This window comes from Molothrus aeneus, chromosome 15 (genome assembly GCF_037042795.1).
Source record: "Molothrus aeneus isolate 106 chromosome 15, BPBGC_Maene_1.0, whole genome shotgun sequence".
NCBI classification, from domain to species: Eukaryota; Metazoa; Chordata; class Aves; order Passeriformes; family Icteridae; genus Molothrus; species Molothrus aeneus.
The window spans coordinates 4,869,568-4,895,489 of NC_089660.1; the positions used below are offsets into that span (position 1 = coordinate 4,869,568).

At 44.2% G+C, this 25,922-nt stretch overlaps 1 protein-coding gene across 1 annotated transcript; it reads right to left on the bottom strand.

The window, feature by feature from the left end:
- Positions 1-40: 40 nt before the first annotated feature.
- ITK (IL2 inducible T cell kinase) lies at positions 41-24,396 on the bottom strand. Its single transcript, XM_066560091.1, has 17 exons — positions 24,226-24,396; positions 13,502-13,606; positions 12,418-12,499; positions 11,119-11,247; positions 10,431-10,471; positions 9,919-10,070; positions 9,410-9,475; positions 9,190-9,244; positions 6,991-7,070; positions 6,207-6,343; positions 5,434-5,508; positions 3,858-4,029; positions 2,978-3,194; positions 2,190-2,254; positions 1,983-2,101; positions 628-785; positions 41-112 (listed from the first exon to the last, which is right to left on the bottom strand). The coding sequence occupies exons 1-17, from the start codon at positions 24,394-24,396 to the stop codon at positions 41-43; spliced, it is 1,896 nt and encodes a 631-aa protein (XP_066416188.1).
- Between the last annotated feature and the right edge of the window lie 1,526 nt (positions 24,397-25,922).

The following is a 25,922-nucleotide window of genomic DNA, read 5'->3' on the forward strand; positions in this document are numbered from 1 at the left end:
TCAGAACTGTCTTGGCTGTGCTGAGCATGCAGTGCCATGATTACACATCAAACTCAGAGATTTCACTCAGCTGAAACAGCAGAAGAGAAAAGGATGGCCGCTCATCTTTCCCCTGAGCAAGGGAGAGAAGAGAGAGGAAGAACATTAATGTCAGCTGGAGAGGAATGGCAAGGTTAGCAAGGAAAACCTTGGGAAGAAACTGAGTATTAACAAAAATACAATCTATTCCTATAGAGAAAATGCCACTGGAAGAACCAACTTCCTTCTGTGCAATGTTTCTTTTCTATTACCAGTGAACTTGGCTTGGTGGACACTAAGTACCTTGTAATGGCTTGGCTGTCATTTTTACCTCCCTTAGAACTCAGCCCCACAGATCCATAGCTTTCCTAGCAAGGAAACTGTGGAATTAACTTGAGTTAGGTGCACTACATGGGCTTCTCAGTGAAGTCAAATAAAAGGCAGAGAGTCCAGAGTTTGCTTGCTAGTGCAGATGAAAGCTACAGTGCTTCACCTCCAGGATTTTATCTTCTGTTAGCATGTGGAGTGCACAAGTCTCTCTCCTCCTTAAAGCCAAGGGGAAGGGAGTTATTTCCTTTGGGAAATAGGGCTCTCCAGTACAATACTCACCATCCTCCAGCAGTGGCTCATCACCTCATAAATTGCCTTGGAGGCCAGCTTGGGTTTGTAGAGCCGAAATCCTGCGTTGATTTCTTCCACCACTTCTGCATTGGTGCGATTCTCATAGGGGATTTTACCCTCACTGAAGACCTCCCACATCAGCACTCCTAAAGCAACCAAACAGGAAAAAAATCACAAAGAGGCAATAAAATCCTCATCAGGGCCACTTTCCACCTGCTCTTCTCTGCAGCTCAGCATTGGTGCCAGTTACTTGGAAAAGCATTTTCACTTGGATTCTCAGTAGACAGCTGAAAACCCAGGCCCTAACACAGCTGTACAGTTTGAGGATGCCAGCCAGGATATCTCTGGTGCTCTCTGAAGCATCTCTCTGTTGAGTCTATGAAGGGCCTGAGCACCCAGCTCCTGCTGTGCTGCTCATAGCCCACCCCAGGAGTGCACAGCTCCAGCCACAGCTTCAGCCAGCAAAGGGCAAGGGAAGCACAGAATTCACAGGCCCAGACCAGCAAAGGTTATAATCCTGCATTATTTACTGCTGGCCCCAGGGCTGAGTGGCACCCCATTGACTGTGAGCTGTGCACAGCACACTGCCCCATTCACTGTGTGGGCTGGAGAGGGGCCAGGCCCATGAGTGTGCCAGATCCACAGCCCAGGGGACAGCCTTTGTTATGGCTTTGGGCAAAAACACACAGCAGTGCCCTTATCTGTGAGGGTCCAGAAGGGAGACCAAAGAATGGACACAAATGGTCAAACAATGCATTGTGGAGCAGGAAATGAGGTGAGAAGTGTGAGCAGTGAAATAACATTTTCAGATCGGCATAAAGCAAATGGAGTCAGCAGAGCAAATTTGGAAGGGCAGGGGGTTTGAGTGAGGTATCAGTGCCTCAGGAATGACATGAAGAAAGATGGAGTGCCTAAATGTCTCTCCTCTCCTCTCCTCTCCTCTCCTCTCCTCTCCTCTCCTCTCCTCTCCTCTCCTCTCCTCTCCTCTCCTCTCCTCTCCTCTCCTCTCCTCTGTCAGTGACTCTGTTTTTCTTGGACTCTCCTGCTATGTCAGCATGAAACAGAGCTCATTATTTGGTATTATACAGAGTTGCACATGTATAATACATTAAATTGGCAATATTTGAAGAGTTCTGAAGTATCTAGGCAGTGTGATTTTTTTCCTTTCTTTCACTTGAACGATTTAGGGTTCCTTTTCTAAGCCATTATTCAGGACAAACACCCTTGGAGTCCAGAGGAGAGTTGAATGAGGAGTGTTAAAGAGAGTTTACTTGAGGACTGAGCCCCCTGTTTTTCCCAGCTGGGGCTGTTGAATTTTCTCCATTTTGACAAGATTTCCTTACCGAACGACCAAACGTCAGATTTGGTGCTGTAGTTGCTGTAGGAGAAAACCTCTGGAGCAGACCACTTGACTGGAAACTTGGTGCCTGTGGAGCTGGTGTACTGATCATCCAGGACAATCCTGGAAGAGGAAAAGAAGGGGGAATGCTGAGTGACACAGCCGTCCTGTGACAGCCCCAAGGGACAGTGCACAGCCCCAGTGCCTTTACCTCGACATCCCGAAATCAGACACTTTGACCACGTGGGATTCCCCCACCAGGCAGTTCCTGGCAGCCTGCAAGAGAACAAGGTGCAAAGGCATCAGGTCAGAGCTAAAACCCTGTCACAGCCACTCAGGGGCTTTTATCCTGGAAGAGCAGATCATGCTTAAGAAAGGAGCATCAAAGTGACATTGTGCCATACAAAGAGAACAAACCCCTGAGCTTCTCATGCTTTCTGTACATTCTGCATCATGATCCTGTTGCCAGAAAAGCTGTTCAAGCATCACTATGATAGGCCCTTGTTGCCCAGAAAGGGTGGAACAAGACCCTAAAATAGCCACAGCTACTCACAGTCATTGCATGCCTAATGAAACTGCAGCAGTGACTGATGGAGCTTGACTGAAAACCCCTTAATTAAAACTATTTTATCATCAATGTTTATACATGATTTATGCTAGAACAGATCTTTTTGTCATCTGCACTGATTTTAGACATGAAGAGTGATCAGTACTGTGGCTCTTGGGGAGCCAGAGAGTCCACTAGGAAAAAAAAGACAAATGTTATGGCTTGTTTCTTCTCTCCCAAGACCAGTTAAGGGGAATAGATTGATCAGTCCTCCAGGGCTTGTTTGTGGGTTTTTTTCCCCTAAGTATTTGTGCTGCTTTTGCAGTGAGGGCAGATACAGGATCCCCTATAAACAGACAGGCAGGAGAAGTGTGGAAGCTGAAATTGAGGAAGAAAGCAGAGGAAAAAAGCCCCTCTGGAGCTAAGTAAATTTCCATATGGCACCAACATACCAGGTCTCTGTGGATGACAGAGTTTTGTTCCAGATAAGCCATTCCTTCACACACATCCAGGCACATGCCCAGCAGGGTTTCCTTGGAGAAGCTGCCCCGCTGGCTCCTCAAGTAGTCGGACAAGCAGCCGTTCTCCATGAACTCGAACACCAGGCAGATGGGAGCATCCTCGAAGCACACACCATAAAGCTGCACTAGCTTGGGGTGAGACAGCTTCCTGTGGGGCAGGGAGGGAAGGTGGGGAAGAGGCTGAAATAGGCTCAGTGCCTGCTATCCTCACAGCAAGTGTGTTATATACAGCAATTTATGCCACAGTGCTCCCAGCTCACTGCAAAGGCCAGTGTGCAGTTTGCAGATGTGCAGACCAAGGACTAAATATCATCCCATTTTAATGGTAGTGGTCACCAAAAGATTTTTCTGTGTGGAAAACCATCCAATCAAACAAAAATAAAATCAATTTCTGTCTGTCTTGTGGGGAGGGAAAGGCAAAAAAAATACAGAAAAAGTCAATAAAACCAAATATATCCAATTGTGCAAAGCAAAACATTTTACAGGTAAGGCTTTTCAATGAAATTGCCCTTAAGTTTTAAGAGATCTGAGAAAAACCACTTTGCTCTCGAAAATGCACCATCAAATATCCTTGCCTTCCTGAATAGCAGAGATCTGGAAGACCATTCTGGATATTGATAGACTTGGAAGCACAGTAATTCACCTACACTTTGATTTGCCTTCCTTCATAGCCACCAGAGCTCACCAGTCTATTTACTATTAAGATACACAGCAGATAATCAAAGTTTGAATTCCCTACTCAGATTCCTGACTTTTGCTCAGCATTATGAATCCCATAGGGTGTGATTGTCATGGTGAATCTACCACTTACATCAAGACTTTGGCTTCCTCGATGAAATCCTCCTCAGACATTGCTCCTTCACGGATGGTCTTTATGGCTACTTTGGTCTTGTCCAGCAGGTAGCCAAGGTAGACCACCCCAAACTGACCACTGCCAATCTCCTGCACACGGGTGAGCTCAGAGGCATTAATGACCAATTTTCCTGTTGGTTGCAAGGAAGAAAGAGTAAGGACTGAGCAGTAGAATGCCAAACCAAAAGCTTTTGTGGGTTAAACACTGAGGCAGGACTCCAAGTGAGACTTTTTGGCTCTCCCTCAAATTGCCTGTCTGACTTCTGATAGCTCATTTGACTAGTCCATGCTGCAGGACATGTTCAAGGGTAGGAACAACAACATCCCCTTTCTCCCTCCTTTGTCTCGCCTAGCCAGTTCTTCAGGGAGGATTGTTTTTACCATGCTTATGTGCAGTACCCAGCACAACATGGGGCTTGAGTTTCTTTGAAGTCTCCAAGAATTACAATAAAGATGATACTGACAAAATTCTATTGACAACAGTATTCAAATGAAGGCATCTTTCAGGAGAGACTCAGCTTTCATCAAATTACTCTATGCTCCCATTTCCATCCCATTTGTTCAGCATTCATTTTAGTATTTAATGTTGACTTCAGTGAGACCCTGGGGTTCTCATCACCTCCCTCAAGGCACTGCACGATCAGTTCAGTCCTTTATCAACAGGCATGAGAAAGATGACAAGCTGGTGAGCAGTGCAGTGCAAAGACCTGAAGAAAGCCATTTATTGTGGCTGCAATCACACAAATATTCCTCAATATCCGTGGGGATGTGCAGGATCACCCAGCCAGCCATCCAGGAGTGTGATTCCCATGCAGTGATGGCAGAACCTTACTATTGGAATAATACCAATATAGCAGGATGGGATGTGCCTGAGCTTGTCTGGCCCTTGCTGCTGAATCAAATAGTGGCATTGTGGTGTTTCACCCCACAGACACTTTTGGCTGCTGGATGTGTGGTGTTTCACCCCACAGACACTTTTGGCTGGCTGGATGCTGCAGCTGAGCACTGCAGACAAGTCCAGCAGGCCTGCAGGAGCTCTGGTGGCTGTGGGATGGAGCTTCCTCCCTGTAACAGGGGCTGCTCCTCGGGTTTCCCTCTGTGGAGAAGCTTTGTGGCGATGGTGAAGGAAAGGAGTCGGTTCTGATGGAGGGTTTGGATCCAGAGCTTTATTCTGGCCCACAGGCCTCTGATTCCAGCACCAGCTCCAACAGAACTCCCTGACCCCATGGTTGTTGTTCCTTTTAACCCCGGGGAGAGGGGGAGAGAAGGGGTAGGGAGCCACCAAGCAGGTACAGGAGAGGAGATCTAAAGGGACAAAGGACACCTGGATGGGCCAATGTCCCCCCAGGGGCAGAGAGCATCCTTTGAATCTGCCAATCCCTCGATGCCCTTCTGGAATGCCAGGATTGACAGACAGTGCTGGGCAGGGGTCAGGGAGGGGAAAGGAGAGGAGACTGACACACCTGGGAGGGAATTATCAGGGGAGGGACCCAAGGCTCTGGGATAAACTGTGAAATCACAATGCAACACCTTACCATAGCTGAGCCCTGCGGTGATGGGGGCCTGTTTCCTCCAGGAGGAGACCGCGTATCGCAGCCGCGTCACGAGACCTGGGGACATGGGGACAGCTCCTGTTACTGCACAGCCATGGCAGCCTGGCTGCCACCACCCCAGAGGGCAGCTTGGATTCTGGAAGCAGATTTACTGCACTGAGTTCTCAGCTCCACTTGAGGGCAGCTGAACCTCTGTGCAGGCTCTGGTTTCCTGCCTGAGAGAAGGAAGCCAGTTCTGAGCGCTTTCAGGTTATTTCCCATTTTCACCTCCAGAGCTTTGAGTTTCTGTAAACTCTGACGAATTTCCAAATGATACTTGGTATTTATAGGGTATTTTGAAGCCCAGTGTTTGCCTTGGTAGTCTTGGACTGTAGGGATGGGAGTCACCATGTCTGGTTATATATACTGGCCATGTCCTTGACTTTGTGTCAAATCAAGGCCCAGGGATGGATCACCTCCAGAAGACCCTGAAGTGTATTTCCAGCAGATAGCTTGGCCTGGCAGCAGTGATACACCCCCATGGCTCTCTATAACATGTCATTATAACATCTGTGTTGGCCATGGTCAGCCTTAGAAGGACAACCAGAGTGAGGATGTAATGCTGGAAGCTGGCCTGAAATGGCCATTTCAGAATAAGTGGGAGAAAAGGTGAAGCCATTTAACACTTCATAGTAAGGACAGAGGGCTTGGGAGCCCTCCTTCATTCCAAACAGTCACCTGGCAAACCAGCAACACCTCTGTTCAGCTTCTCTCACCTGCTGCATTGTGCTGGTGGTAGTTGATGAGGTCAGGGATGGAGTCAAACACGTGCTTTTCCGCCAGGTAGTATCTCTTGGGAAAGTCAGTTGTCTCATTGATGTGATAATGCTTTATAACAGGATTGTTGTCTGTGCTGAAAAAGAGGAGGCTGTCTTTGAGAGAAAATAGCTTGCAGCAAAAAGACAGGGATTTGGGGTATAAACAGAAACAAGTGAGCAGAGGGGAGAACCTTTCCCCAGAAAGAATGAGGGAGGAGCAAGGAGTGAGCTGCAGTTGCTAATGAGCTCTGGGTACTTGTATGTTCTCCCTCCCACTCGCAGAAGGTCTCATCTCGAGAGGAAGGCTGAGGTTTCCTGATAAGAGAAGGCTGTGTACCAAGTTTCTCTGCCTCTTCTTTGTCAAACACAACTTTGTGCCCCATCACTGAAACCCCTTCACTTGCCTTGCACTACCCATCTCTGGTGAGTACAGCACACAGCCCACACTGATCCCACTGACACTTCAGTTCAGGGGACAATGCCATCAGAACGACAACCCCAGTGATGTCCAAAGGACTATTTATGGGCACATATTTAGATTCAGGGAGAAGTGGAGCCTTTAATACACTTTAGGACTGGCAGCTGACTCTTCTGCCTTTTTTGGAAGTGTTTTCCCTCTATCATTTTCATGAGCCTTCTGCTCTCTCGTTATAATGCCAAAACAACTATGCAGAGATTACACACTCATAGAAGCCATTTCATTGATGTAATTGATGTGAAAAGCTGCTGAGCTCAGCTGTACCTCAATGCTTTGGTGAAAACAGAGACTGTGTACATGCCAGGCTGCCTTGAATCTCTCACCATGAAGGCCCCTTCTCTACCCTGGAACAGGAGCAAAGGAAAGAAAACTGGTTAGAGAGATAATGGAAAAAAAAAAAAAAAGAAGTAGGCTGGGGGCAAAGCTGTGCTTATTTCAGCCCTGTCATGAAGATGTGCTAAACATATAGGAAAATAAAGAGCCATCACCCCACTGACAGAGCCTGGTGTGTTCCATGCACAGCTCTGGTGGCTGCCCAGGGCCTGCAGGTCTCTCTTGGGTGTTAGGTCTTTTTACCTCAGCTTCCTCTCAGAGGAAATGACACTTAGGCACTTGTGCTGAGTACATGTGGGTGTGCCTCTTTGTCCCTCCAAATCTCTCCTCTGGAAATTCTGAATCCATTGACTGCCCTCAGCCTTATCTGACAGAACACACGTTCAATGAAATGTGTGGCCAAGTGGAAAGGCAAACCCCTGTGAGTGCTTCCAATGGAGTGAGCAGCCACAGAACAAATCACAGTTTATCCAGGACCAGAGAATCCATATGGGAGTGTAAATTATCATTTACCAATGTACCCCAAATTGGAAAACCTTGGACATGATCCTGCCCTTTCATAGGTACACCAGTCATCCAGTATCTAAACATAAATAGGTAAGAAAGCAGTCTGGCACTCACAGAACAATTTTTCTTTTTAAATTTTCACTGTAATTGTTTTCCACTCATCTGAATGCTAAAATGCCTCAAAAGCCATGATCCCACTGGCCCACATAGATCAGATGGCAAAGGAGATTTAACATCACAGTTTGGCTGGAATGTGCTGTACTGACCTATATATTGGTAATAAACCCCACATTTTTCTTCTGTTTGCAGATAAAGAAGATTTTCATCTGGCATCCCAAGTGGCTGATTTTTTTCATTCCCTCCTCCTTTGCTTTACATGGTAGGTTTCCTCCATTTTATGTCTTCTACCCACCCACAACACTTGATGTAGAGTAAATCCACCAAGTGCACCCTGCCTGGGCCTCCTTCCCTAGAGCTTTGATCAGCTCCAGCTGAACACAGAGGCTGAGCTGCTCCTGCATCCCCAGGAATGAGCTGCTGGCTGTGCAGCTCAGCCCAGGTGGGATCAGCCTGCTGAGCTGTGAACTTCCAGGGTTGGCCCTTCAGTGTCTGCACAACATCTGCACTAGACAATATCTGGCACAGGAAAGCCCCGAGAAAGGTCTCTCTGCTGCTGTAGAAGCATTTAATCACATGCAGTGAGGGCTTCAGGACTGGAGGTGGGCAGGTTTTGGAGGCAGCGTCCTGCCCAAGTTACTCTGAGCTCTGTTCTTGCCCTTCCGTTCCCAGCTGACACCAAGCCTGGCTAAAGATCACTCACAAACTTGGCCAAATTTCTGGGGGGAGCTGTGAGGCTTGCAAGGCTTTGAACCAAAAGTCTCTGCAGCCACATGGGGGTAGTTACCACAGAAAAGTTGTACTGGTAGGACTGAAAGAAAAAATAAGACCACTAAACCATGTGTGGACTTTTTCTCTAGTACTTTGTATAAGAATTTTAAAAACAGCACAAAATTGCTGCTATTTCCATAAAATACTGCTGTTCCAGGAAGGAACACTTTATTTTTGTTTGTTAACAGGCCCACCTGCTAATGTAAGAGCAGATTTAAAAATTAAGGTTGTGTTTGTGTGGAAAATTTGAACAAGAAACTTATTCTTTGTATTTTCAGTACAGTCTTCACTGGAAAACTCTGGCTCAACTGAAAAATTAAAGATGTGTGCTTACATGCACACACACAATTAAAAAACCAAAACCCACAGCCATACTTTTGGCTTTCACCCAAAATACTTCAGCACAAGATTGGTTAGATTTTCAGAGAGCTACTGGCATCCACAGGCCTCCTGCAGAGACAGAAAAGATGAGCTAAAATCACAGTTTTCAGCTGGCACAGTGCTCTGAAGCAGTGTTTTCCTCCAGTCCCAGTTACTGGGTGTGTTTGGATGGCACAGCTCCATCCATGCTCAGCTGATGGGGATAAGGGGGGGGTGTGCTGGTGGTCCTTTATCTCACATCACACACTAAGGGCACAAACAGAGCAGGAACCCAGGGTTCATCTCTCTTGCAGGCCTTGTTTGTCATTAATTAATTATTATTTCCCATCCACCCCGTAGATAACACTGCTTTACCTCATCCCTGAGCAGTGTTTCTGCCTTGCTTCTGCTGATGTTCTTATTGTACCACCTGAAAACATCAAAAGACTCCAAGTCAGCATTTCTAGGCCAGGAAAGTTTCTCCTGAGAAGCTTCTGAATGGAGCATCCCCAGGGTGGAATGTCAGGTGGGCTGGGGGCATCTGAGGCTTGTAGCTTCAAATCCAGGGTACAAGAAAAACACAGGCACAACTTACTCATAAACTTGCAGATTCTCAGGTGATTTTTCCACCAGGTAGCTGCTTGGCACATAGCCTTCATGCCTGTTGAGAGGCAAGACAAGTGTGAGTGTGCTGACAGACAGGATTTTCTCTGCATCTGTAGGAGTCAGCCTTGAAAGCTTTGCCTGCTCACGGCATGATAAAAGTGCTGGTGGGGATGTATTGAGTGGGGTTGCTGGAGAAGAAAACAACTGATTGTGCCTCTAAACTTGGAGAGTTTCACAATTCCCCCCTCTGTGTATCACTGCAAATATCAGTCTGAATTGTTTATTGCTGTAAAATTAACTTTCAGGTTCTTTTCTTCAGCTGCCTGAAGCAAAAGCAGATGGAAGAAGGTTACCATAAATAACCTTCCATCACTTTTCCCCTGTAAATAAGAGGATGCTTTGCAAAAGCTGAACAAGAGGGAATAAACATGTATGTTAATGGAAGAACAAACTGGAATTACAAAGGATTTTCACACTGGCTGTTGAAAAGGGACTTACCCATTCTTATCTTGAATCAGCCACCAATGTTCCTCAGAGCTGTCAATCACATAATATTCCTCATTATACTGTAATGTCAGCTCCTGTGGGTTCTGGGCTTCATAGTCATATATGGCTATCACCACTGCTTCCCTTGGGTCCAGCAACAATTTCTGCACAAATTAGGCAAAAGACTCATCACAGTTACATTCATATTAATATTAATCTTCATAAAAAGCAGTGTCCTGCTCTCTAAAGTGGTATTTTTCTGGCAGCACTGGTGTCCCCTGGGTTTAAAAGCCTCAAAGCACCCCAGACCATTTAGCGGAGTGTGGTGGCAGCAAGAGAATCTTTGGCACTTTCAAACAATGAATTTCATATAAAAATTTCAGTTGCACAGAAAATACCCAGGGAATGTTATCTCAGGTGAAATTCTAGGTCACTGCACTGTGGTGAACATTAATAAGGACATAGTCCCCACTGGTAGTTAATCACTCAGGGCAGGGCACTAAGGACAGCATCACTGCACTCACCCAGTTATCTTCAGGAGTGGGAGGAAGAGGCTTCTTTGAGGCTGAAAAGAAACCAAGAAAGATAATTTGAAGTAGGTGAGGACAAAACCAAGGGAGAAACCACCAAGGCCATTAATTGCTACAGGTGATACAAACGCACTGAACAGTGAGCTTTGGACTTTGAGAACAAGACCTGCCAACTACACAGTGAATCTCAGCAGGGCTTGGAAACTGGGGTACAGATTAGTTAAGGCATCAAGGTAAAAAATACAAGGTAAATGTTTCTTTGGTGAAGAATGATTGACCACTTGTGTTCATTTTCAGGAGACAAAGTAAAGATTATTCTTGGCCATTGAAACTACAGAGGAAATATGGTTTTGTTTGGTTTGGTTAAAATGCACACTTGAATGCATTTATCTCGAGAAAGTTGTTATGGCTTACTGGCTGAGCACAGCTGATCAAGTTCTCAGTTCTCCATCTCATTCCAAAACCAGCTCCAAGGATCACACAGAGGAAATGTGAATTCAAAAAAAAGAGAATTCCACATACAGTAAAAGGTAAGCCAGAATATCCCAAGAAGCCAGGAACATGTCTCTTTATGGAAATCTAGCATAATATTTTTGGTGTTCTGTACAAAATAGATTCAATCCTTTACTATTGCTAGGAATAAATATTTTCCATGTCAGGATGGTCTTAACAAGTCCCTTACCATTTTTGGTGGGGTCATATACCACACAGCCAGCTGCCATCTTCTCTGTCTGAGCACAGCATCTCCACTTGCCATCCAACCAAAAGTCTGGATGACACTTTGAAGCCAAACTGTTGTTATATCTGATTTCTGAAAAACATTGGGGGAAGAAAAAGAAGGGAGGACATGAATTTATTTGCATCCACATTCATTCTAGAAGTCGTCTAGAACTAAATGGAAATAATCTGCTCTTTGAAGAATTGTCCAAAGGAGGGGGCAGTCTACAAATGTTGAATGAGATGAGGTGATAAAGTAGAAGCCTGGAGTAGGAGAATAACTGATTGCAAGAGTTAGTGCATGAACTTCATAATGTCTCCATCAGGCACAATGTTTTCAGGGGGAACAATACAGCAGCAGTGCTGTAAAACAGAAAAAAGCTGTGACAGAAGCCTGGTGCAGTTTTTATGTAACTAATTGACACCTTCCTCACATCAAGCACTCTGCTTGTCTCTGCCCCCAGTGTTGGTTACTGCAGCACCATGTGAGTGAACCACAGCACGATTCAGGAGGTGAACAGGAAATGAAAGCTACCCACAAAAATGTCCCCTAATAATCATGGTTCTCTAACAAGGTTGTCATTTAACCAAAAAAATCTCTTATTAAGAGCTGAAAATTTTTCTGTGTAGAAAAGGTTATTTTAAAAAGTTAGCCACAGGAAAATCCTCGTCTCTTCCTGAAGAAGAAACCTCAAATTACAGTCATTTATTAAGAGTTTATTCTAGAAAGACAGAAATCACAGAATCCCAGAATGGATCAGGTTGGAAGGGACCACAGTGGGTCTCTGGTCCAGCCCCCCTGCTCAAGCAGGGTCATCCCAGAGCATGTGGCACAGATGGTTCTGGAACATCCCCAGGCAGGGAGACCTCACACCCTCTCTGGGCAACCAATGCCCAGTCACTGCACAGGGAAGTTCTTCTTCATGTTCAGGTGGAACTTCCTGGGCATCATTTCTGCCCATTGCCCCTTATCCCATTGCTTGGCACCACCAAACAGAGCTGGTCCATCCTTTGACACCTCCCTGCAGATACTGACAGACACTAAGGTCCCCAAATAAACCATCCCACATCCAAATTTCCCCATGCCTGCTGAAAACACACCAGATTTACAAGCATTTCGATTTTATAACCCACTACCTGGGTTATAAACACTTTGACTGCTGAGATTGGAGACATTGACTCCTCCTGCTCATTTTCTCTGCATTATTTGTGACAAAGCTGGTCAGACATAAGCCACAGCTGGGTGGGCAGAGAGGTTTTTTACCTTCCTTCAGCGTCAGGACCCATCTCTGCCGGCTCTCGCGGTTGGGGGCAAACACGTAGAGGATGTAGCTGTCATGGACAATCTGGAGAGGGGGTAAAGAAAGGAGCCAGCCATGAGAAGCAATCCCAGATGCACTGGTCACAAGGGAGTCAGCCAAGGGAATAGGGAGCAGCCCTGTTACCAACAAGCTACGTGCCAAATGATGATGTGGGGAAGTGGAGTAGCAGGGGCTGCTCAGATGCAGCTCTTGACCTCTGTCTTGGGTTGGAAATGGGTGGGTGTGTTCTATTCCTATCTGATGGGGCAGTTCTCTTCTGTTCATTGGGCAGTTTTCTTTATCTCTTCCACAATCCATCCTCCCTCCAGGAGATCTCTTCTGTTCATGGCCACTGAGTGTCCCTGCATGGCTGATCCAATTCCATCATCCCACGGGGAGGAGCTCTGCCCAAGGGGAGGAGCCAAGCATTCCTACCTGGATACAATCTGAGGTTTGGAAGATCACTGCCTGCCTTTCCCACTGGATTCCCAGAGGAGCAGCCCTTTCCCACTGGATTCTGAGGAAGACCAGACACATCTACACCTCCAGCACCCCTGGACCTTCAGAGTAAAACTGCACCCTTCTACAGGATCACTGCTCCAACAGAACCACAGCTGGCACTGCAGGAGAGCTGCAGCCACCATGGAATGGGACAGTGCCACCACCCTGACCCACAGGGTGTCAGATCCTATTCTGACTCTGACAGTGTTGTTTTGTATTACTGCATTTTTTATTTTATTTTTTTTCCTTCCCTAATAAAGAACTGTTATTCCTGCTCCAATACCTTTGCTTGAGAGCTCCCTTAATTTCAAAATTATAACAATTCAGAGGGACAGTTTTACATTTTCCATTTCAGGGGAGGCTCCTGCCTTCCTTAGCAGACACCTGTCTTTTCAAACCAAGAGAACCTCACTGACTTTTGATTATTTAAATTGGAGTAGAGGTTCTGATCAAGAACCCAGTGTTGGGTTCATTAATGACTGCACCGTGAAGGAAATGCTACTGAAATACAAAATGAATTGATGTATGCTCAACAGACAGACTCACCTGGAAAGGGTATTTGTACTGACAGGGAATGATGATGTCACTTCTCACAATTTCCACACATTTAATCCTGGAAAGTTCCACTGAACCTTTCAAAGTCCTTTTTTTCTAAAAGACAGAGGAAAGCACTTGGTTGAGGCTAATGATTGTGGATTAAGTGAATAATTAGACCAGACTGTTGTGTCCATGGGAGATTTACTTTTAATGGAGCAGAAGCAAATTAACTGATTATGTAAGACATCATTAAAAAATTTAGAGAATAATTCTTATATTGGGCATCTCTATATGTATTCCCATACACATAAATATATGCATATACATATATTTCAACTCAGCACATGGATTTTAGAGAACCAGTCAAAACCTCTATTTGAAATTCAGCTTTTACTTTTTTTATTCCAGCAAAATGAAATCCCTTTTTAACCAAAACATAACTATTTTCATTAAATTTTCAGTTTACTAACACCCCTGTTTCATACTGAAAAGATGTAAACCAATAAATATTTTATTTAAAAAGTTTGGGTACTGGGAATTTCAAAACTATTCATTTCATCCAAAATGTACATTTTTTACTGTATCTGTCTTCCAAAAAACTACAACATTTCACTATTTTTGTTTCATCTGGCTTTTCAGCTAAGAAAAAACAACAAGGAATTTTGAAATAAATATTATCCTCAAAAACTTGCCAACAAAGCTGTTTCTCTGGCATCCTCTGCTGTGCTTCCATTCACCAGGTGTTTGGGTATATCAGGTACTCAAATAACAGTATGGGCAGTGGGGAAAGAGTAAAAAGAGCAGGAATTCATGGATCCCAGCTGCCTTGGTGTACCCTGTTCCCTCTGGAATCCTCACCCCATGGCCGGTGGCACTCAGCTTTTGCAAGAGAGGGGTGAGGGCAGCTGGTGGAAGTGGAGCTGAGGCTCAGCCTCTGGTGCTTCTGCAGGATCCACTACACGAGGCTGCTCTTCAGAGTGAGCTGGTTTCCTGTTTTGATTAATTTTCAGTAGGGATTAAGCACTAGCTGTCTCCTCCCCTCAGCTTTGGGACAGTGTGTCGGAAATCAGTGAGGTTTGAGAACACCAAAACACTGCAAAGCTTCTGTTTTCCAAACACTGCCAGCAGGACAGAGCCTGAACTTCAGCTGCTGCCTTGTACCTGCCACAGGTTATCACTCACTCAGCCAGACTTTGGCAACCTTCTCACCCTCCCTTGGGCCCCAGCTCTTTGTGTTTTACACCCTCCAGCTCCTTCTTGTCCTTTTCTCCTTTTGTCGCCACCGCCCTGCAGCTCAGCCCCCTGGCAGCAGCCATCCCCACCACTGTGCCAGCCCCACTGCTGCTCCTCTGCCACTTTCAGACTTAAATTCAGCCTAAACCAGGGCAGCAGCTCCTGCCTCTGGAGATGGGGGGAGGTTTGCCACAGAGCACTGTCAAACAGCCTCCAAACAGAGAGGCCCTGAGGCTCCCCAAGCCTCATTCTTGCACGACTGGCTGGGTATTTTGCCTCTGTATAGCTGGACTTGAGGCAAAAGAGGAAAATTGTTACAGTGTGGTGTCACATTGCTCCTGCTGGCCTTTGCTGGTGCATTTGTGGTTTGTATTTTTATTTGCTTGCAGTTTAACCAGTGTCTCTGGATTTACTGCCAGGACTGTCTCCTGTAGACATCTGCCTGTGTAGCTCTCTGGGGTGTGGGATTCTCCTAAATCAGTAAACCCAAGGCTTTAAAGTACCCCTAAATGTAAATGCCAATTAACTCTCAAGAGTGCTGGCAAGCCTTACAAGGCCTTATTGCACCCCATTTTCACCATTTATTTCCTTTCATTCTTATCTAGTCACTTCTTTCAGACTTGGCTTCCTCTGTCTCTTCTTCAAAACCTCCTCTATCATTTGTTCTACCCCAGAGACTTTTACCCTTTTGATGAGGCACAAAGCCATTTATATCCTATAAAAACCTTCAATTTTGTTAGTGCTGAACCCTCCTTCATCTCCTTCCTTTGAAGTCCTGGGGTTTACCCACATGCATTCCTCCCCTGGGGCTTTAGCAAGCGATGCTGTGCCAGGCACAGGCTCGGCTCTTTCCCTGCACACTGGTTATTGTTGATGCTTTTCTGGACTCTGCTGAAAGACAGGGTCCAGCCTTCTCAAGGAGCTTTGTGCAGCTGCCCTGCAGCTCTCATGACCCACTGTGTTCCTTTTAATTACACAATTCAGTGATGGAAGCTCCTCATAATCTCATGTTGCAGCACATTGGTGTGTGTCTCACAGCCAGCATTGCCCAGCAGATCCTCAGCTGAAGGGACCCTGCTGATAGAAAGCAATTACAGTCCTCTAGCAGGACAAACAACTGGAATTACCACTCACAAACCAGGCATTACCCAGAAACTGGGCTGGAAACTAAACATTTCCTTGCTTTTGTGATGTTTGACCACACTTTAATCCAACAAAAGCAACAGGGCCATTTGGAAGGAAGGGGAGAGAAAAAGCCTCTTAAAAATGGCCTCTGAAAAACCTCAGAGACTTGTTCCTAAAAGGGTGAGACAAAACATGCTGACATATCTCCATTTGTTGTTTCCAGTCTGCCCAGAGTATAATGGGTAGATGTTTTAGCTGGCTGGTCAGTAAAAGCATCAGTGGTCCTGCTGTGAGCCATGTGTGGAAAGAACCAGGGCAGGCTGCTGTGCCATGGGGAGAAGCACACGTGCTGCAGATCAGCCCATCCTGATTTATTTCTTTTGGGCCATGATTTGCAATATATCCATTCTGGGAACAGCTCTGAAAGGAGCCAGGTGCATCACAAGCCCAGTGCATCGATATCTTCATCTCTGGTACTCCCCCTCCTCTTGCCACACAGCTCCAGCAGCTCTTTCATTGATTAATCCTTTGGTTTGTCTCTGCTGCATAAACCAGATGACTCTGGTGGTCCCTGATTGCTTTAGATGCTGGGATAATTGACCATGGGACAATATTGGGACACAGCCTTACCCTGCAACACAAGGAGGCATCTCCCTGTGCCTGCCTGAGGAATGAGCTGCCTGGCATCTCTCACGTGCTAAAACCAACCACCAGCACTGCTGCTCACCCCAAAAAATGAATCACTTCTCTCCAGCTCAGGGGCAGGGATGTGGAGCTCATGGTGAGAGGGCAGGGAGCCATCAGTGGCTGCTGCAGGTGACACAGGTCTGCTTGTGATCACACTTCCTGACCATGGCCCTTGCACCCTCAGGCTGCACAAAGCTCTGAGCTCTTGTGAAATACGGGGCTGAAAGGCTCTGCAGGGAGTGCTTGGGCTGAAGGTCCCTCGGGGGTTTTGCTGAGCCCTACTGTGTTTATCAAAGGGCCCTGGCAGAAGGTGGAGCCACCAGGGCTGGGAGCAGAGGGAAGGGAGAGGAGAGGCAGGGGAGGGCAGAGCCTCATCTCAAGGAGCAGAGGAGGAGACCAAAGGCAGCATTTCTTGGCAGGAAGGCAGCACCCCGTGCTTCATAAAGCTGGCTTGGTTCTAAAGTTGCGTAGCAACTTGTGTCTTCTTTCTTTTGTTCTGGTGAGGGGAAAACCAAGCCATCAAAGGTTCATGTGGCTCCAGGCTCCTCAGCAGCAGTCCCTGCTGAGGGCTGCCCATGCTGCAGCTTGGCTTTCCTTGCCCAGTGGTGTCTGTGTTCACCTTCTGCCTCCCCATCTCCTGTGCACGGCTGGCAGTGCCTCCTTGGCAGGAGGTAGGGGAAAACTGATTTATAGCTGGGGTGGAGCAAGGTAGGAAATTCCAGTCCTCAGCAAGCTCGACCACAAAAACATTTCCATCAATGAAAGCATTTCATGACCTTCTCTGTACCATCAGGGTTTGGGGTTTTTGTAAGAATCTGAGCCAAAGTTCATTCCCTGTTTTCACTCACCGTCCTGACTAAAAAGAGCAGTACTTAATTGGTGATTAAGTAGATGAAAGATCTTTGCTTGACCTTGTGTCACCTGTTCCCTGTGTCTCTGCTCTAGCTGGGCTCAGTGCTCAGCCTGAACAGGGGCAGCAGCTGATTTGGAGGATTGTGGAACTGCCCATGGCAGAGAGCTCAGCTGCCTCGCTCAGCTTCAGCCTTTTCAATGAGTGACCTGTTCCTGCCTTTCAGAGTTTTCTTCAGGCCTTGCTGAGCTTCTGAAAGAATTTGGAAAGGAATTTCTTGGTGTAGAAATAGTAACCAGAAGCTCATGAGATATCACTGGAACAAGATGGAATTATTTTTAATGGTAGCCCTCCTGCTAAAGTTTTTTTTTCACCAACCAAACTACCTGAGCTTGAACTTGAACCTCCTTGAACACTGTGTTGATACAATTACTTTCTATCTCTCATCATATTCCTTATCTGTGGAATGTGCTGTTTTTTCTCATTAATAGTTAGAATATTATGAACTGTTGAAAACTGGATTCATAGCAACTTTGCTGGGACACTACCTTCATTTGGTATTTTGTGAGTTTTCTCACAAAAATCTGAGTTTTCTCACATTAGGAACACTGATCGATTTGGGGCTTATAGGAAATAAAACAATGTAACTAATTTTTAATTTGAATCTGAAAACTAAATTGAAGAAATTGATTTTTAGAAGAAAGTTGAAAGTGATTTTGCATTTTCTGTCATACTAACTGTTCTGAAGGAAAATTGGAGAGCAGTGATAATTGATGACACTGGGATTTTCTGCAGAACCCTGGTTGTTGTGTTATATTTTAATATCGCCAATGTATTTTGCTATATTTGATAATTAAATCCCTTAATGTGTCTGCTTGTCTTACCTGTCCATCATGACTATTTAATCCTTCAGCTTCAACTAAAAGACTAAATATTTTTTTTTACTGCTATTTTCACATCTAAAAAACATGAAGGTGTTTTAGGAGTGGGCGCACCCTGGATGCAGAGTGCACAGAATTGTGTTAAATAACAAAACCATCTGCAACTGGTGCTTGAGATGCCTCCATTCCACTATTTACTGTCCTTACACAGTCCTATAGACCCAATCCAGCCTTGTATTCCCACCAAATCCAATTCCAAAATTCACTTTGGCTCAAGTCCTGTCCAAGATGGTTATCAGGGGGCCCATCTCTACAACAGCACAAGTGGTTGGACAAGAAAATCAATACCATCATCAAGAAACAGAAGGGAAAAAAAAAAGGAAAAAAAAAGGAAGATTCTTGGCTTTCAAATGAGCTTTCTAATATGATGGAAATAAGCCTTTTATGTTACATAAAAGCACATGGAACAACTCCTGAATACTATATTAGTTTCTTCAAAGCTGTTCTTGACTCCAGCAAAGACTGGGAGCAGTGGATTGCAGTGAATGAAGGATTCAGTGGAAGAAAAGAAGCTAAATTAAATCAACTACATGACATCACTTTTTCATGAAAAAAAAAAATCTAAGCTTTAAGGCCAAAATTAAAAACCAGCCAGAAAGGATGAAAGAGTATAGAGCAACAGGCAGGCATTGCAATAAAATAAGTTCCAATGTTGATTACAATATAAAGCAAAGTCAACGGCACTGGGAGCAGAAAATGACCACAATACAGAAGTCTAATAAAAGATAACTTTTAGGAAGCCTCATATTTATTGTTATATCTTCAAATTAGGAGGTATTCCTTCCTTTTTAAAGATATAAAAGGGTTGAAGATTTTGCTACATCCTCAATGTTCTCTGACAGAAGAAAGATTTGAGCTTTGTAATTTGAACAAAATGGAAGTGTCTGACATTTGCTGCAAAAACATTGCTCAGAAGGAATTAAAAATATTTATTCAAAAACTAAAGACTAATAAATACACAGAAAAGGACCTAGTAGGAACAAAACTGGGCAAGAACAGAAAGGGCAAGTAGAAAATTATTATAATCATATTCTGGAAGGTAAAATTAGTTATTCTAGCAAAAAAGGAGCTATTTTTATGACCAGACTTTACCACATGTTTGTGTAGTTAGAAAGGCCACAGACACCAGACACAGAGAACCTGCATTTTGCTCAAGGCAATCCTGTCTAGACAATATCACCACCCTGAATCAGGATGCTGCTGCAGGAGTCGTGAGTGAGAACAGCAACAGACAGGAACTTTGCAAATATTCAGAAAAATATTGAGTAGGATGGACTGGAATAGGTTGATGAAAGATGTGGTATCTTTGGTCCTTTGAAGCAGTGGCCAATGCTAGAGTCAACCTGTCCTGGTGTTGGTGACAGTCCTGCTCTGAGTGTTGATCTTATCCTGGCAAAAAGTCTGACCAACTGAACTTAACAAGTGCTCTCCAACCAGCATTACCATGATTCTGTGATTTCACAGTAGAAACAAGAAACATTGTGACAAACAATATCAACTTCATCCTCCAGCAACTCCAATAATATAATTTGGATTTTTCAAAATTCCTGTTAAGTTTTCAGAGATGTACTAGACATTAAGGCATAGATTTGTACTTTGTCTCCATCTTATTTAGGATTGTATTGATTTTATTGCATACAAATTGATTGAAATGGGTGATGGAGGCAGATGCCAAGCCTGACTTCTTTGTGGGTGATATGTATATTATTGTTAATAAATTAGTTGGAGATATGCATCAGAAAACAAGTGGTATTGCAAATTCTGGCAAGCAAACAGTACTAGTTAATAAATACATGGCAGGTTATGAAGAGTGGCATATCTAGTCAGATGTATTTATTTGGAAGGTTATATTTAAAAGCATAATGAAATTCCTTTTAGGTGAGGACTGCAGGGGGAAATATCCCTGTAGCCTTTTGGCCTGCTAAGGTGTTCAGAATACACAAAGCAATGAGAAATGGTTTGAATGGCCACTCTAACAAGAAGACCAGAAGGGAGATCTTCAGAAGAAAAGTTTTAATCTATTTACATTAGAGTCTTGGGGAAAAAAATCAAGTTGGATTCTGTGTAGAATAATCAAGGTGAGAGGGACTGGACTGAGGAGCAAAGCACTGCTTTTTGTCCCATGGGTAGCTGGACTGCTGCAAGCAGCCCCACGTGTAGATAATGCTACAGAGCAGCTGGAGCATTTCTGGGATGCTGATAAAAGTCTTTTCAGCCGAGTTTATTCCTTTGTTCTCATGTAACAAGAGACTGAAAGCAGATTTCAAGGCCCACTGAAGTGCCATCTTTGCCATCTTTATATGTGAGTATCAAAGATGGGAATGAAAGAGCCCAGGACAAGGCTGAGTCATTCTGTGTGACCTCCTGAGCATCTGACTAGTGTAGGAAGAATTGTCCTGATGTAAATGAAAAAAGAACTTGGCCTTTTCTGGGTGAGCCTTTCATTGCTGCCTTTATCAGCTGGACTAATAATAGCCCCAAAGTGCATGAAGATATAAAATTTCAAAATATTTATGTGCCTGAAGTATTCACCAAGGACCATAAGCTGTTGGGTGAAGGGGGTATAGATAATTCACCAGTTCAAGCACTTTTGCTCCATCTAAGTAAGAATATTTGAAACTCTGTCCCAGACACCTCCCCAAAGGGATTCACTTCTCTGCTGCTTTTGCAGAGCAGCAAGTGTACCAGCACCCTGAGAGTTTTAGTGTCTGAATTGTCCATTATTGTAGTGAGGATCAAACTCGTTGAAATAGTTGAAATTATTACTCCCATGTGCTTGTTTACTCACATGTACAGTAGATACAAAATCAGACCCTGAAACAAACAATTTTTGCCTTTGGAATTGATTTGCATGTTATAATAAAGGGACTTCTGATGTCTTTTAGCAGAGATGGGGGCTGAATACATGTGCCTGTTATCAGGGCTTTGCTTTATGTTAAGACAGCCCTGCATTGTGCACTGCATAATGAATTCCAGAAAACACAGCTTCTTATTGTTGTTCAGTTATTGGGGGCTCATTCTCCTAATGAGACATGTAAATATCTTTCATTAACATTAAGGGCCACTGTGTGCTTGGCCCTGAGAAGAACAGTGCTCTCTGTCAGCTGTGGCAGAAAGATGAAAATTACAGTGAAAATGCCATTACAGTTACTGCAAAAAAAAACCCCTGGCTTTATGAGGTCCGTTGTCTTGACAGCTTTGGGTATCATTTGCAGAAATATCCCTGTAGCCTTCTAACCTGCTTATTTCCTTGTTTTGGACTGATACAAAATAATAATGTTGTTTTATACCTTTTGTTTAAAAATGCAGAGAAAGGGACAGGGTGTTAAACCCCATTAAATACAGGCAGACTGTATAAACCAGGGCTTAATGCATAAGTGTGTACTTTAAGTCATCCAACTGAAATCAGTGGGACTTCTCAAACTTTTAAGCAGTTCAGTAGTTGTTTTACCTGACTTTGTGCACAGGGTGTTGTTAGTGACTGACCAGGGACTGGAGAGATGGGAACTATACAGTACAAAACTCTGAGTACAGGAGTCCACCAGACAGGTTGGTGAGGGGTTCTTAAACACACACATTGAAAACCCGTGGTGAAAACATCCCCAGAGATCTCCCTTGGAAAATCCATGCTTTAAAAGCTCAGATATGTCCTGGGCCCATCCATGTCAGTCCATGGCACCTGAGGATGCTCCCCATCACTGCAGCCAGCTGTCAGCTGTCCCTAAACCCCCTGAGCAGGGCCACCTGCAAACTGCCCCTTGGCAACAGTGACAGCCTGCTCTGACCTCTGCCAGCCCAGAAATTATCTGAGAGAGCCCCTGTGGATCGGGGCAAAGCAGTGCCAGGGACTGCACCAGACAATGAGCACCAGATCATTGAGTTCAACACCTGCACGTGGTGCCTGGTCCTGGTGCACTCCTGGCACAGCCCATGTGCTGGGCAGGGATCATTGGAATCCTCCCTCCACTGGCTGTGAACTCAAATGCTGTGGGTTCCCTCCATTCTGAGCACAAAACAAGATGACTCTTGCATGGGCTGCCCTCAGCTTTCCTCTCCAGAGCACCAATGGCCTCACCAAGCAGAGGTCTCACCAGCATGCTCTAATTATGATTACTGAAGAGGCTAATGATCAGTTCTGGGAGTGTTTCACAGGACAAATTCTTCTCTCTCTACTTTGTGACAAATTCATTGCATGTAACAATCTGATTTTGAGAGAGAAGAACCTGTTTGTGTGAGAAGAAAAATCAGCATTTCATGGAACATCAGCCCTGTGATTACAAATATACCACCACGCCTCGAATATGCACAAGGTTCTAAATTGCATGCGTGTTTACCTACATATGTCTACACATATGTATATTATGTGCATTTTAAAAAATGTAATATATAAGATAAAGTGGATAATACATCAAACCCTCATCTCACCTAAATGACCTTTTGGAAGACTCAGAGGGAAAATTTCCACGAACACAGAGAGTGTGAAGTTTTTGCCCCACTGAAAGTCACCAAGTCAGATTTTCCAAACTATTTCAGTCCCTAAAGATGCTGACAAGACACCTACTGCAAAAGTATCTAGTCAGAGTTACGTTCAATTCATGTTAAGCACACCAAAACTCAGAAAGCATCAAAGAAAACCAGTAGCAAACATTTCTCTAAACACCTACACCTACAGCAAAATCATTTCGATGCTTTTCAAAATTTAGCCCCGAATCATTAAATGGAATAACTATAATGGAATGTAAAATCTTACAAAAATGACATTTGAAAAATAGTTTGGAGAACAGACAAAGATAGTCTCAACCCATAGGCAGTCACAGTATGCAGCAATCAATAGTTTCCTGTTTAAAATGGAGGTGAGAAAAACATGGACTAGAAAGTAGGAGGAAGAAAAACATTTCATTGGGCATATTTGAGAGAAATGACATGCAGGTGAAAATGACTGTTAATGTTTAAACCTTTTAACCTTTGAAGCTGGTTTGTAACCCCAAATAGGTTGTGATAAAATATGAGGGCACATCGTGCTTTTCTTTTATTGTTGGGTTCTGTTTCTACTTAATTTTCTGCAACTGAACAAGATCACTTGGTCTGGACTTGCTAGATCCAAGGCAGCACAGTTCTTCTCTGCCTACAGGAACAGTGCCTAAGCATAATGGATTAACAGCACGTTCAGGGACGGCTGGAAAACAAGGAAGATTATTTACAACCATAACGAGGTTCTGCAAACATCCAGCTAAATAGAAGGGAATAATTCTCACTTCACTAGAGCACTAAACACAATAGGGTGCACAGATTGACTTCTAATTTTCTTCATATTTAGCAAATCACCAAAATGCAAACTTGGGGAAACAAAGCCTGGCCTGAGCCTGGATCTCATCATCACAGCCCATCTGAAGCTAGCTCTAAAGACCACACAATACATGTGGCAGCTGAATTTATTTTAAAATGCTAGATGGATCTCCTACCAGCCATCAGCCTGATGCCCCCAAAGAAAAGAATGAGAATGAAGATCTGTTGACTATTTTTTCATAGTTACAATCAGGATACACTTGTGACCTTCACAATACGCCTCTCTAGGTCACCCCTGTCCACATGTGAGGTGCCAGGCACAGGCTCACACAGCTCTTACACACAGCCCATGCCAAATTCCTACAATAAAACTAGATCCTTCCTATAAATTGGTAGAATGGTCTTCTTCCTCCATTCACACCAAATGCCTGTTGATCAGAAGCTTTAAATGACCCATTTGACCAATCTTCAGGGCATAGTGCTGTAGCAAGGACCAGCAAAATTAACAAAATTTAACAAAGATCATCCTTCCTTCCATTAGCATCCTTCCCTCCATTAAACAAATTTCATCCTTGCTCCCATTGCTCTGAGAGAGAAAATGACTGACGTACCCCGTGGCGATGCTCGTAGTAAGCCAGCTTGGATTTGGTCAGGACAAAGAAGCGCACTTTAAAGTTGGAGGGTGAGGTCCTTCTCTTCTGCTGGGATTTCTTGATCAGCAGTTCCTGCAGGAGCACACAGTTATTCATGGCTGAGCCAAGAAGGTTTGTCTCCCAGGACATGGGAACTCTGTGCTGTGCACTCCGTCAAAGAAACACGAGAAAGAAGGCAGTTAATTAAAAAAAAAAAAAGAGGTTCAAGAGGCAGCGTAGGTGCTTTTGAGCTTTATCTTCCCATCTACAGCAAAGCTTCCTTTCTGTCAGACCATAACCACATCCTCTCTGAAGCCATAAGGTGAACTGCACACGTTGAAATGTACGCTAAGGTAAATGTTGTGGAAAAAAATAACACTTGAGGGACATGCAGGAGATGTGAATCAATGATTAAGGATAAATTAAAGGGGTGTGGCATGATTAAGCATCTGTCTCCTACTGGCTCATCTGGTAAACACACTTAAAAATGCATGCACCCAACATGGATGTACAGGATGAGTGTCCTGTTCAATGGTAATTAAGAATGTGCATTTTCCATAAAAATACAATTTAAATATAGCACTTAATGTACAGATTTATAGAGACTTTGCTTAAAACAATGCAGTACCATAGGACAGAAATGAGGACAGACTGAAGCTGTTGCCAGCTGATGCCTATATGTATATATAAATAAAAATAAATTAAAAAATAAATATGGTGGTCTTGCTGAAGACAAGATGCAGCAGATATTATAACATTTGTCATGCTGAAGTCCAGTAAATCTGTACTTCGTTTCTCAGCAGAGTGACTGAGTACCAAAAAACTTTTGTGGTAAGATGACACAAGTGTGTGATCTCCTAAAAAAGCATCACTGCTGTCAAGGGGGATTTCACACCTATTTGTAGATTAGGATAAATGCTCAGGCCAAATTTCCCAATTCTTCTACAAGCCAGTCTGCCTCATGCAGCACACATGTACAAAATATGCAGAGTTTGATGTGAGTTTTCTGGAATTGAGCTTTGTATAAGCAGCAGCTATTTGGATGAATTCCAGACCTTGCACCTCCAACATATAGGACCACTTGTGTGTGCTCATAAATTTCCTTATGCTTGAGAATTTGCTGGTTTAAATTATGCTCCAAGATCCTTTCTTGTAATTAATGGACCAAAAAACGTGCAGCAGAATGCCCTGATAAAGATTTCACTGTGCCTGCAACAGTGAATTACCCCCAAAAAGGCTTGGATCTTGATCAACAAATATTTCATTTGAGTCAGTACAGTTGAGTTTCTAATGATAATTTTTAACAGCGTTGCATTTTTAGCTAGTAACACTTGTTTGGGACTATGACTCTTTCTAGTTCTCCCCTTCACACTAACTGTAGGGTATTAAGGACTTGGTGAAAAATCTCTGTAGCTTGGGCCAAATTGGTTTGCAGTCTGCTGGCAGAGATGTACACGTTGTCTTATCAGAAAATGGAATATAAATAGAAATACAAGTGTGTAACCTTGCAGCTGCACAGCAGAAGGAGTGCAGGACAGCAGAGTTGAGAAGCCAGCACGGAAACCCCTGAGAGGAGAGGTGCTGCTGGAGATGGAGGATGTGGGGGAAGAGAAGATTAACCAAGGTGGTGAGTAGTGGGGGGAGAGCTAAGAAATTCTTTGAACACAGTGACTGGC

Excerpts from the sequence above, each read along its gene's own strand:
- ITK (XM_066560091.1), bottom strand. The coding sequence starts at position 24,396 with ATGTCCTGGGAGACAAACCTTCTTGGCTCAGCCATGAATAACTGTGTG. Across the intron at positions 10,472-11,118 it reads ATATGACCCCACCAAAAATG|CCTCAAAGAAGCCTCTTCCT; the intron begins GTAAGGGACTTG and ends GTTTCTTTTCAG. Across the intron at positions 113-627 it reads TGAGCCACTGCTGGAGGATG|GGGAAAGATGAGCGGCCATC; the intron begins GTGAGTATTGTA and ends TCCCTTGCTCAG.